Genomic DNA, 13,463 nt, shown 5'->3' with positions numbered 1-13,463 from the left:
GGGTCTGGCACGAGAGGACTGCTGAAGATTAAGTGGTACCTGCCCCTTGTTAATCAATATAATATACATTTCTTGTCAATTGTAATAAGTCAATAAGTCACATCAAGAGAAACAACATAATCTCTCGGTCAGATAAGGTCAAACTCAGTTAAGACATCTGGATTTATCAAACTCTTCATTCTCTTGATATAGTGCTACTTCGCATAACTGTGTCGCATGGCATAATTCTGAGGCAATGTTAGGTTATAGTTATTATTATTATTATTATTATTATTATTATTATTATTTTGGTTTTTGCAAACGTAGCGATCAGCGTTCCTCTCTCCCCTGAAAAAATAAACTATTATTTTGGTTTTCCCGTCAGTTTGAGAGTAATGCTCCGCATTATTAATTAAAAAAAGGGCTTAAAACTTGTGACAGATCCTCTTAAGGTTCTGTTTCAGTTGACAAGTTTCGTTCAGTTAAAATATTTCAGCCTTATAAGAACTAATAGAATGTTCTTAAAATGTTTCGCAATCACATATCCTGGCTTGATGTAAATAAAGAAAATTAAGAACAGTTGCTTAGTTATTATATCGGAACTCAAGTTAATGAAAAGAAGAAAAGAAGCTCAACTTACCGCATGAAGCTGGAGTCGACGGCGATGTTGAGGTATTATTTATAACCTGTATTATCTTGAAAAGAAGTGCATGAAAGATCACTTGACGCGTACGAACATGCAGGAAAAAGAGGGTTAAGTTAAAAAAAAAAGGCTTCATATCATCAGAGTCCAGGCTTTTTTTTTTAACTAAATAGTGACTCATCACATGTTCAAAAACCGACGCGTTTAAAGTTTGAGGCCCAAAGGTCAAATTAAGTTTCCCTTAATAAAAGACTACTTTCGATATACTAAAACAGTTCAGCTTGATAGCGAAGCCTAGAAGACACAAACAAAACAATTGAATAAACCTGCTCATTCAATTTCCTTTGTTTGAGTCCTCTAGGCTTCATTGCCAAGCTGAATTTTAATATATCGAAAACAATCTATTGGTTCCCGTTACTAAAATCAAACACAACCGCACAACACACCTTTTTCAAATAGAACGAGTGTTCTCGTTGTAAAAGCAAGTCAGAATGCTTCGTTTGTTTTTCATTGAGTAGCGAGCATCTTCCTTCACTTGTCATAAAACTGGCACTTTTGCAAGTAGCTTGCCTTGCACACTTTTGTGAACAGGACAGTAAGGAGGCAGCCTTTCCATTCCAAATAGTATTTTCATCAGACAGAAAAGAGTTTTTTCTGATCTTGAAGAAAGCGCCATCTGGTTCTGCTCTGATCGATGCTGTTAAGAACAGCATGAATACAACTGTGATCGGCGGCTTCTGGGAAGAAAATCGATGGACAGGCATTGAGCTAGAGAAGTGAAAGTGAAACGAACGGCAAATTTGAGTTAATGCTGAGAAATTTAGCAGCTGTACATTAAAAAAAAATTGACGTGATATCTTAGAAATTTAACAGCCCTACCATGAATTTTCTGAAGTTCCTTGCACGCACTGATGTTCCTGTAGATATAACAAGTGTTTTATTTTTCGTAAAATAACAGAGTGTACGTGAAGCCTTCTCGTTTATAATTTCTGGATATGTGAGACACTGCGTTTAACTGTTTTACGCTATTTTTCATTCAGCAGCCAGGCAGGTGTGTAAATAATGAATTGTCTAACTATAATATCGTTTGTTGAAATTGTTGATATTCTGTTTCCGCGAACAAACCACATCGCACTCGAGTTACTGTCTTCTGTTTCGTGTTCTATTAAATTTTCTCTCCTTCTGGGGTAAGCTGTATAGTATTCTAAAACGCGATTCGACATTGAACAAAACCTATTGTAAAGAAACACTTAGCTGTTCTTACAAGTGTATATATGAAAGATCATATATTTGAACTGCGGAGAAAGATATGACCAAATGATTGATCATCCCAGCTATACACCCACACAACTTAAGCAGTTGTGAACGGGTATGAACGGGATTCGAACGTAACCCATGACCTCTGCGATACCGGTGCAGTGCTCTACCAACCGAGCTATCAACCCGGCTGGGAGCTGGTCACATTGTGACTTCGACATATACCTATAGATGGTGAGGAATACAATCGACTATGTAAAAGATCATATATTTGAACTGCGGAGAAAGATATGAACCAATGATTGATCATCGCAGCTATACACACAACTTAAACAGGTGAAATTAAAAGATGGTTCGATACAGTTTTTTTTTTCTGGACCATACCTAGCATTTTCAATTGGCGTTTTACCAACCTTGCCTTACACCAGTTGTTGGAAAAAGATTGAAGTTTGGTTGAATATTATTTTTAACGTAATCGATATTTCCATGGAAACGATAAACCAAAGATATGAAAATCTCGGTAAAGCATGAATTTTGCACGAACCAGGTCTGTTGTAGAAAATCTGATGCCAATTTCTGAAATTACGATGTATGGCAAGGGCCGGAATATGCAAGAATAAAAACAATCTGTGTGTTTGATTTCGAATAAATCGCGAAAACATTTCAGACCATGCTTTTTGTTTAATGAAATTAAATGGACTGAAGGAAGGACACGTGGTGGGTCTTTTTTTTTTTCTTGAAATAGTTTTTAAGCCCGCCAAAAGATCACAAATTTGTTACGGCCCCACGTCTGGTCAAAAACAAGCAAAATTTAGGGACTCAGACCTTATCAAAAACTTCGCTCTTTCAATCTGCATCACAATAACACTCCCGTGTGAGCCTGGAAATGTATTGTTGAGGGTTTTACAAGTATTTTTGAGGCCAATCATACTTCTGTGGGTCAATTTTCAAGCTCACGACTAGCCGCTTAAAATCACTAAAATTCGCTTCCTCAAAATTCTTAATGACGCACACTTTTTCAATGGGCAAATTCGCTACCCGGTAAAACGACTATTACCACTTTCATTGTTAAGTTATCAGATCTAGACTCTCTGTTAAAGAGTTTGCTCCGCTCTTTAAACAATAAAAATGGAAACAAGCATACTTTAACAACAACAAAAATATATCTACTCTTTCTGCTTCGTCTTCAACACCTATTTATTCCAACGCATACAATCCCGTTACAGCTGAATATTGAAATGAATCTTACAAATATCTTTCGAACTAAATTATTTACAAATAAATATTTTTGCAGTTGTCATAGCAGCGGGGATATTGTGAATAGAAACAAAACAGAACTAAACACAGCAAGGAACCAGATTTGATATATGTTTGGCCGCAAAAGCTGTTTTACCTGTTGGCCTCTAATCAGACGCCGAAGAAATTTCGAAAAACGCGGAAGTTCAATCCACATGACTTAAAGAAAACATCCCTTCTTCGAATTCGTCAAGATTAAATTTTTTTTTGTTTCAATTGGAAGAACAATCAATCATATTTGCACTGCACATTTCTAGAGATAATGAGAAAGTGTATGGAACTTCATTACGTGAAAAAAGCAAAAAAAGGGTATTAGAACGGTGAAAGCTTAAAATTGTTGTTTTCCCAGTCTTTGCATGAAACCAGAGCCAGTTCTTGAAATATAATAAACTCAAAATATCGTTTAAATAGTCAGGTTTATAGAAAAAGATGGCTTTCATCGGCATGAGCAAAGCATACATTAAAGGTAACGATAAAAGGACTCATTAAAAAAAACACGTCAATTCTCGGTTTACAGTTAAAGGAGCTAGGTCATAGTTTGCGCTTGTTAATAAGGTTGGCGTACAGTTTTCAAGTGCGTCGCTTGTAATCCATATTAACTTCTCCGTCCTTAATCATCCTTGTTCTTTTATAGTTTATTATAACTCAGTGGTGTTTTTCTATTTCAGTAAACTACTATAAATACCGTGACTAAGTTCCTTCGCAATGTCAAATAATTTGCCACTTTCAGTTAAGCTCCATGCAAACCCTCATATGACAAAGCGCAAGAAACATCAGGAATCTTCGTCAAAAGTCCGTATGTACAGTATATTGACTTAAACTTAAATCAGACACTACAGGCAGAAATGATCGAAATTATAGACAACTATAAAAACAATAATTTTAAAACTGATCAAAGAAAAGGAAATTGCGTTTTTCGCATGAGAATGGTATCCACTCTCAGTCAAGTCCCGGTGTGATCAAGTTGACATGCGCATCAAATCTTAGCGAACAAAAATATTCCCATGAGGATTTTCTACATTTCTCAGGCGATTGTCCTCGCCCATTCTACAGGGGTTATGTGCAAGTTTGCCTCTTCCTGTGCAGCCAACGGAGTAATAGCACTGTCCACCACCTTTCCATAAAAGGGCTGGTCCGCAAAAACCTCCAGCCCTGAGATGCGAAGGTGGAAGCCCATTTGAACATGTGTCAGCCACTTGCTTGGCGATCTTACAGGTGACGTTCCCAGTCTTCCACTCTACCAAACTTCCTGCATCTGGTGAACAAATCAACCAATTGTTGATGTTGCTCTTGATGAGGAATTCCTCCCCAAACTCCTTCCACAGTGAAAACTCCATGGCATTGTAGTCAGTTTCATTTGCTGGTGATTTCGTAGATATTGGAACATTCACACCAGCCTGGGCTCGCCAATTAGGTCTGGGGGTAACTGCGTTTGTGTTGGCATCAAAATTCCCGTAATCAGTAAACGTGTAACTCCACACTAGAGTCCAGCCTCCTTCATCAGTATCCATTTCACAGTAGACCTTGAACGCGTTGGCATGGGATCCACCATCTACATCGACCCAATACATGCCACTAGGATGGAGGTTTGAGTGCAGAGCCTTGCACGAGGGAACAGCCAGCTCTTGAGTGGAACCTACGCGAAAGAGGCAAAATTCTGTTAGTAACACAACGGATGATAAATTGAAATTTTACAAACGTTTTTAAAAGTTTTCGAAAAACATAATTCATCTGTTCAAATAAATTTGCAAGTGTAGCGATAATAAAGGTTTTAAAAGAAAACTGTGATGAATTAAGTGAGGCCGAACTTACCAAGGTCTGAATCGATCTGTGAGAGACCAAAAAGAGAGTATTACTGAAATGAAATTAAGTACTTGCTTACCAATCATAAAATTATTATTTAATGATTGAATACTGTCTCAAGATTTTCTACTGTTGTTACAATTTTTATTCTCGGATTATTTGCCATACCTTTAGCAGGTGAATTGTGTTGTCTTGTCTTTGAAATAGTAGCGGATGTGTTCTCCGTGTTTTCTTCGTAAGAGAGCACATCTCTTCGCTTTTGATAAAGTTGGCGTTCTTGCAGCGTTTGTCCCTGGTACATTGCCGTGAACAGGATGTCAAAGATTCAGATGTTCGTTCAGAAAAAGGAGTTTCATCAAAGAGAATAGAGTTGTTCACTATTTCAAAGACAGCTTGCATTGATTCTTGAGCTCTTGTGTTAGTTGTTTGGAAAAGGAAAAAGATTGCAATGGCCAGCATCTGTTGACAAATATAAAATGCATCTGTCACTAACAAATAGAGATCATCGGATTAATTTTTTTTAAAAGTTCTCAATTCAATGCCGCAATAAGAATCGAGCAGTTTGGAGTGATTTTTCAGGCTGAGATTTGTGCATGTATTTGATCCATCTTTTTTGCGAGTACAGCATAATCAAGCAACGAATGTTTTACTTCTTGTTTTGGGGGTTTGTAAAGTGTTTCATAACAGTTGAACCGCACCAATTTGAACTCAATTATCTCGAATATCCCGTCATTTCGAACTCAAAACCATTTTCCCTGGATTTTTCTTTCAGTCATTTACTCTCGGCTGTTTTGAACCCCCACCATTTCGAACTATTTTTCGTTTCCGCTAAGAGTTCGAAATAACGGGCCTCAGACAAACCATCGAAATGGCTAGTTATGCATTTCGTTCTTCAATTATTAATAACTTGAAATGAAACGAACTTAATTTAATTTCCTGTTGAAGGATGCACAACCTGAAGGCAAGCACAAGGACTTTCTATTTCAGGGGAACAATCATCTTGATAATTGATATCAAGGCTGTATTTGGGAGTGTGAATTTACTTTCGAATCTAGTTTAAAATTATGTCATACAATTATGTAAGTTTTCATGCCTGATTCCGATTAAAATTATGATTCTAGTGTCAAAGTTATCAGAATCCCTCTAATTTTAAGAGTTTCTTTCGCTCTTTAAAGACGAGAAGAAAACGAGAAAATATAACTCAAATATGTTACAGTAATAAGAATCACTAGTAGAAAAGATTGATACACTACAGATACCTCCATTAGATGCCTTGTCTTCAATACTTGCGTTACTACAACGCGTTCAATCCCGTGAATATTAAATATTGAAATGACTCTCTCAAATAAAGTTTGAACTAAGTCATTAACAGATAAAAATATTTTTCGGTTGTCATTAAAATTAATGATGTTTTCATGCACTCACGTGGCAATGTTTAAAGATCCACTAAGAGAACCCAAAACATAATCGTGATCAAACAATGCAATCGCAGTTTAATGAAATACATGCTGACTGTGATTAATCATTGTCAGCTTGATACTGTTTTTATTAAGTTTCCTTCGTGTCAGTTCAAGTAATATTTTAAAAACGAGGTAGTGTTTCGACATCGTTTACAACTCTTGGAGGAGAGTTCAAAACATGACGCAAAGAGAAATATTTTTGACGATCTTCGAGATTCTTGGAATCCTCAGTAGGAATAAAGATGGCGACCGGTATATTTACCCATAGTTCTTAGCGCACGAGAGCTTTGACATCACTCATGAAAACGTACACTACATCAAACATTGCAAAAATATGGCTTTCGATCTTCTTTGTACTTTGTGCGCTATGTAGGGCTCGCTTGGTATTGTGGCAAAATGTACAGCCGCCATCTTTGCTCTTACAGAAGATTACAGTGAGTCTCAGTCCTTGCCAATTTTAGATCAGATGTCCAAACCATCAACTGTTACTTTCATCCAAATTGCAGTTTGTTATCGTGTTAATTGATCACACTTAAATTTAATATTTCAGGAAACGTTTTCCTTTTTACCTACTCGATTATAGTTAAATTTGATAATCTTATCCAGAAAAGACATTTTTTAGGTTTTTGGTTGTATGGCAAATGGAACATCATTTTCGGGTTTTGGAAACTTTTTCTATTTTTTTCCCTAAAAACAGGATAACCTAAGACTTTTGATAGTGTCTTCCAGGAAAGTTTGTTTCATTCAGTTTGGCTCTCGTAACGTTCGGCGATAAGTCTGTATCTTGGACATTAAACATAACTCTTTTTCGCATTTTCTTGACACGACTGATCTTCTAAACTATCCGTACAGATAACTCCCTAACAGTGCGAAAAAAAGATGACGAGGAACAGCTGATTCGGCAAAATTTCGTCAAGGAATAGGTGGTGGGCAGACCAACAGAGTAAGTTCCCTTCAAAATTCTGGACCGTAACCGCTGTCATGAAATGTCGGACAAACAGTACAAGGCAACATTTTGAAAACGTACTGAAATTTGATATTCATAGATGTTTCCAAAACAACGTTTTTCTCTTGATCTTAAAGTTGTGCTTTGCTTGTGCCAGTTTTGCGCCTTAGCTATTTCAAGAAGTAAATATCGGCTCAGCTTACACGGAGAGATTGATAACACGCTATTTTTCAAACTTTTTCGCGGTCCAAACAATCTTCCAGTGCTTTTATTCTTACGTAATAAAGTTTCATACACTTGCTCATTACTAAGAAAAATGTTTATGTCACGAGAAATTTACAGTGCAAATGTAAATTAGTGTTTTTCTTTCAACTGAAAAAAGAAATCCTTAGGAAGCTGTGATGTTTTCTTTACGTCGTGTGGTTTGCGCTTCCTTGTATCTTGAAAACAAAGTGGTCCACGCATTTACATGTAAGCTTATAAAACAATTTTGGTGAAAGTTAAATGGCCGAGCATGTCCAGTTTTAATCTCTCGCTTCCCATAATCATTTGACCAACGGGACAAAACCGCGTGTTTTGAAAGATAGCTTAAGACGTTTTTGCGTCTGATTAGAAGTCAGGAGGTTGATCTACTATATGTGTAAATAGGTATTGCTTACTATATGTTAGATGTGATTTTTTTTACTGTGTTTGGTTCGGTTTTCTTTTCTCTTCACCATTTCTTTGCCACAGATACACAAAGTCGTTGAAGCTGGAAATCCTCAAGGTACGAGATCCTTCGCATCTTCATGCATGATGCTTCTGCGGCATATCTGATTAGTGAGCATCCAATATATAATTCAATTTTCCCAGTTTTTTTTTTTTTTTTAAAGAAACGCAATCAAATTAAATTGCGAGACAAAATACTGAGACAAACATTAAAGTTTACACCTTATTAAGTTAGTGAGTTATTGCCTTACAGCCTTAGCGAACAGCAGCCCCCTAAACCATCCCAGTGGTGCACTCTGCATTAAAGATGGTGTTTACCATATTTCTGCTTTCGTGTTTCTATTCATGCATGTGGTTATTTTAATCAAATTTAATTATAGACGTAACGTGAAACAGAACAAGGCAAACCAACAGGAGATTGGAAGACCATTTACTACTTTCAAAAGGAATAACGTCGGGCTACTGCTACAGAATTCATGGATTTCATGCAACTAGTAGTTTCAATGTTTTGCCGGGACTACAGTACTGAATGTTTTGAACTGACACATGTTGACCAACATGGTTGGAGTTATTAAAGGCCAAATGATATAGAGAATAACCGGAAGGGAAACGCGGAAAATTAAATCAAGTTAGCAGAAGGTTCCAGTTACATGGTCATTTATCGGGGGGGGGGGGGGGGGGGGGTAAAGTTGCAGTAAATTTATGACGGAATTTAGGAGAAATCAATTTTGGTTCGAGTTAGAGCGAGCTTCGAATTAGTGAGGGTTCGAGTTATCAAAGTTATTAGGAGTCGACTGTAGCGCGTTTCTTTAGGCACTAAATGGAAAATACATAAAGATTTGTTAGTTGTAGCGAAATTTACAATGAGCAAGCAGCCGTTGAATACAGAGAGCGCTGTCAGATCTTTTTTTTGCAACCGACTTTTTTCACCAAAAAGGCTCTCAGGCGTTGGGAAGAGTAATGTGACAAGGGAACTTCCCAAACAATGCAAATTTCACGGGGGTCTTATAAACTTTATGCAGTTTTTCATGTGTCTGGTTGTTTCAAGTCTCAAGTTAGGTAACGCTGTTTACTTCCAAGAATGTCCTCTTGTTTAAATGGGTTTTGAGATCGATATTAATTTGAAGCGGTTTTGTGGAATATCAAAACCGGAAAAAACTACGATCATTGCTGGCAACAGAATAAGACCATGCTATTGCGTGACGATGTTACAATCAAATTGGTTCTTGTTATAAAATGAGTTAGAAAAATTATCCAGAATCAACACCAATCTGCCGTTTACCATTAGCTACAAACTCCATGATGTTTAGCTGTCTTGCTGGGAATAGTTCCGTGTGGTTCTAATAAACAAAGTCACCAATCAGTTGTTTAAATTAAACCTTGATAAAAGTATGCCAGATGATATCACGTTTCCTAAGGTAAAACAAATTCTTAAGTTGCTTTCTTTTCCGCTGTACATCGTAACCAGGCAAACTTGTTAGATTAACTTTATCCCTCAATTGTTATGAGTCCACTGAGTGTTGCTACCGATTTCCAGGGGCGTTTAATTCACACACACACAAAAATAACTCTTGAATCTTGCATCTGGCGTCCCCGCGTTAATTTCTTTTACGCGTAAAAGTAACTCCAACGTTGATTATTCACGTGAACCCATTGTCAGCCCTTCCTTCCGTTTCCAGAACGGGTAGGAAAAACGACTAGTTTATGCAATTCTAACAAATACAAAATACCATCCAGATAACTGAGGCAGTAACACTTGTTTTTATTTCCATTCTCTTCTTTTCATTGACCTTTCAGCTGCAACATTTTATGAGTTTCTGACCAAAGAATCTTAGGTATATTATTGGCCATGTAAAATTATGATTTGCAACTATCTAGATTAGTAAAGACCACATTCAAATTATTTTTCTGATTATAAATCATTTCTGCAACAGTCTGCTTGTCAAAATCACTAAAGTATAATCATTTAACGTGATCTTGATAGAGAAAAACTGCATTCAAATCTTATTTCAACACACAGTTACACTAATATATACAACTACAAAACTAGTTTCGTTTATGCTCTCTTAATTTGGTCCCCATGACAGATTTTAATCCAAGATAACCTCATGTAACCATACATGAAATATAAACCTTGATACCACATGTTCAACTAATATTTTTCATTTTTCATTTCTACTTATTTATTAATGTACTGGTTTATTTGTATCTTATTATTATTGTTTCTATCTGTTTATATTATTGTCAGTTGTTATTCTGTATCAAGTTCTATTTTTTGTACATGGTTACATGAAATCATCTCAAATTCAAATCTTTATTGGCGATCAACTGAAGAGGTCACAGACAAAACAAGTCTTGGAGTCGCTTATACTGTGTAACTATGTATCAAAGGAAAATTCGAACGAAGCTTTTCTCAAATCAAGATGCTGTTTAGTAATCATACTTTCTTGCTTTAACAAATAGAACTTTGTGGAGACTATTGTGTGTGGTTTTATATATGCTCCCACAACAATGCAATGCTTGAGTGAAAGTAAGTAAGTGAGCGGCGAAAGCGTCCATAGAGGGGTGAAGCCATATAGATTTTTCTATGTTTTCTTCCTTAATGACTAGAGCAGGGCTTGAAAAATTAAAAGTGCTGTCCAGTTGTCAGGGCCAAGTACATTTTGCTACTGGGCAAGTTACATTTCATTCTCACTTAACCGATGGGCAAGGGCCCAGGCAAGTCATCCTCCAACTAAATAAGAAAATAAGTAAACCAAGACTTTCCCAGGGCAAGCAAAATTTGAGAGCTGACTGTCCGAAGGGCAAGCTTGAATTTAAGTTTTTTTCCGAGCCTTGTAGAGGAGTATATTTATTTTAACAGACTTATTATCCTTCATTTTCAGTACAGTGTTCAAACTGTTAATTCTCCTTCACTATCCTTCATTTCTCTTGAGTTCTGAGAGTTTGTTGGTACATTGAAGACAATAGCTTCCAGTTGATGGTTACCATAATTCTCATCACTGCTTTGATTGATAGGAGACTGGCACTGTAAGGAGAAACCAGTGGTTGATCACTTGGCCACAGTCACATTTGTCCAGCTGTATAAATGCCACATACTCAAGAACCATTTTTTGAAAAAAGTTCTTGTTCCCTCAATCACTGATCTCCATTGTTTTCCACTTGTGGCAGTTTGGAAGTGACTACTTTTACGGCATTTAGTGTTGGTGAGTTAGTCCAAACAAATCAATAAAGGCTTGGCCGTCTTCTAGGAATTGCGTTAGACTGGGATCCAGTGGAATAGAACCTACAAAGAAGTAAAAAAATATTATTCTTTCAAGATCTGAAAGCTAGATATGGCTAGAAGACTCTCCTCTGTGGAAACCGCCGGACTGATTTCAATGTCAAATTGAACGCATCCCATCAGTGAGAATTTTCTGTAATTTGCAATGACTCCTAGACTAAATCACAAACAATCTGTTTTGCTATGTGATAAGCTTGACAAAACAAAGAATTTGGTTGACATTCCTTAAGCTTCCAGCAAATGAGGCCTTTGCATTTCCAGACAATATACTTTGAACACTGCTTGTTTTTTTTTGTTTTTGTTTTTGTTTTTTTCAAATACTAATATAGACAAATGCAATAAATGGTGAAAAGACCATTTTCCCGGCAGGTATATTTTGCAGGTTGCAGGTTGAAATTTAATTATAACTGGAAAACTGCTGGCACTTAAAAGAAACGTACAGGTGGTAGACTTACCGTGACTGCATGTTACATGACGCTGTTTACAATCGCTCAGAAAGGTGGCTTCCACCTAAGTGCCAAACCGGCCGAAGCGATGGGAGGAGAGTATATTCCTATGATTTTAGGCCTGCAATGAATCATTGAAGAAACATCTGAAATATCATCTGAAATATCTGCTGAATTTGGTTTCTTCCCTGTGAGTACCAAAATGAAAGCACACTGAGCTTGGCTAGTATATTCCGTTGGTTAAAATCTTATATCATTTCATTTCTTTATTTATTTGCTTCATTTGTGATGGCAATCTTCTGTTGTTGAGGGGTGACCCGAGTCAAATCTAGAATCGACGGAAACATCTGTGGAGCGGCCATCCAGATGGCTTTGAAGAGATTTCACTGGTCTCAGCGTGTCGATCGATAAGTACTTATAGCGGATCGATCGTGTTTTCACTATGTGAAAGAGGCGAACTACTTTATGTAAGAACCCCTGACGAGTATATAGCTTATTAATTATTTTTAGTGCCAGAACTTTTCCAGTTATAATTAAATTTCAACCTGCAACCTGCAGCCTGCAGCCTGCAAAATATACCTGCCGCAAATGAAGGCGAACACGTAAGAAAGTAAAATCTTTCAATCACAAGTATCAAGGAGTTTGGCTTCTTCCCCACCCCCTGGATGGGATACTAGTCCATTGTAGGGGTACCCCCAGCACTCTGTGAGGTTGCCCCGGTAATGAAGTCTGCATCAAGCCAGTGGCCCCTACAGCCGGAACTTATTCAGTGGCATGAAGCGACTAGGAGTATTTCTACTCCCCTCTGGATGGGATGTTAGCCCACCCGCGGGTTACCCTCTAGCATTATAAAATTTACACAATTTTCAATGTGGCTGGTTGTTTCAAGTCTCAAGTTATGTAACGCTGTCTACCTTCAATGACGATGTTATAATTAAGGAATCCACTGCAAGTTCGAGTAACAAGGGAACAAAAGTTTTGCACCGAGGTTATTTACATTATATTGCAAACTTCTGTGCGACTGTTATAAAATGTCTTCTCAAAAGAAATCATTTCTAAAAACACTAACTGTCGAAAACAAATTTTGACGTTCATATGAAACTCTTGAAAGTACTGGTGAAATGAAACTGATGACGAAATGTTACCTGTATTTGGACAATTTCTCTGAACTTTGAAATTTATTTTCTCGAGTTCCCATGGGAAATTGTTGTTGGTGTTATCTCAGGCAACTGATTATATCTTTCGGGACTTTTAGAAAACGCAATAAGAACTGTATCATATTTAAAATTATTCTGGTACAAGGTTTTTGCCCATTAAAACACCAACCTGCCGTTTACCGTTAGCTACTATACGTATTATACACAGACTGCATGATGTTTAGCGGTCTTGCAGGGAACAGTTCCATGTGGTTCTAATAAAAAAAGCCCCTGATCGATTGTTAAAATCAAACCTTGATAAAAGTATGCTAGATATCACATTTCTTAGGGTGAAATAAATTCTAAATTCTATTTTTTTTTTTCTCGCTGTACATCGTAGCTAAACAAACTTGTTGGATTAACCTTATTATAACTGTTAGGGGTTCACTGGGTGTTGCCACTTCCAAGGGCTTTTCATTCACAAAAAATAACCTTTGCGCGCCTTG

At 37.0% G+C, this 13,463-nt stretch overlaps 1 protein-coding gene across 1 annotated transcript; it reads right to left on the bottom strand.

The window, feature by feature from the left end:
* Nucleotides 1-3,712: 3,712 nt before the first annotated feature.
* LOC110039634 (uncharacterized) lies at nt 3,713-5,443 on the bottom strand. Its single transcript, XM_089281684.1, has 3 exons — nt 5,147-5,443; nt 4,988-5,003; nt 3,713-4,811 (listed from the first exon to the last, which is right to left on the bottom strand). Exons 1-3 carry the CDS (start codon nt 5,435-5,437, stop codon nt 4,159-4,161), a joined length of 960 nt encoding a protein of 319 aa, XP_089137810.1. The 5' UTR covers nt 5,438-5,443; the 3' UTR covers nt 3,713-4,158.
* Between the last annotated feature and the right edge of the window lie 8,020 nt (nt 5,444-13,463).

The sequence above is a fragment of the Orbicella faveolata genome, unplaced genomic scaffold (genome assembly GCF_042242905.1).
Source record: "Orbicella faveolata isolate gen_17 unplaced genomic scaffold, um_ofav_v1 contig_48, whole genome shotgun sequence".
Classification (NCBI taxonomy): Eukaryota; Metazoa; Cnidaria; class Anthozoa; order Scleractinia; family Merulinidae; genus Orbicella; species Orbicella faveolata.
The sequence above is the reverse complement of the archived record's forward strand: the minus strand, read 5'-3'. Positions and strand labels throughout refer to the sequence as shown.

Bases quoted from the DNA above. Each gene is read 5' to 3' on its own strand.
- LOC110039634 (XM_089281684.1), bottom strand. From the start codon at position 5,437: ATGCTGGCCATTGCAATCTTTTTCCTTTTCCAAACAACTAACACAAGA.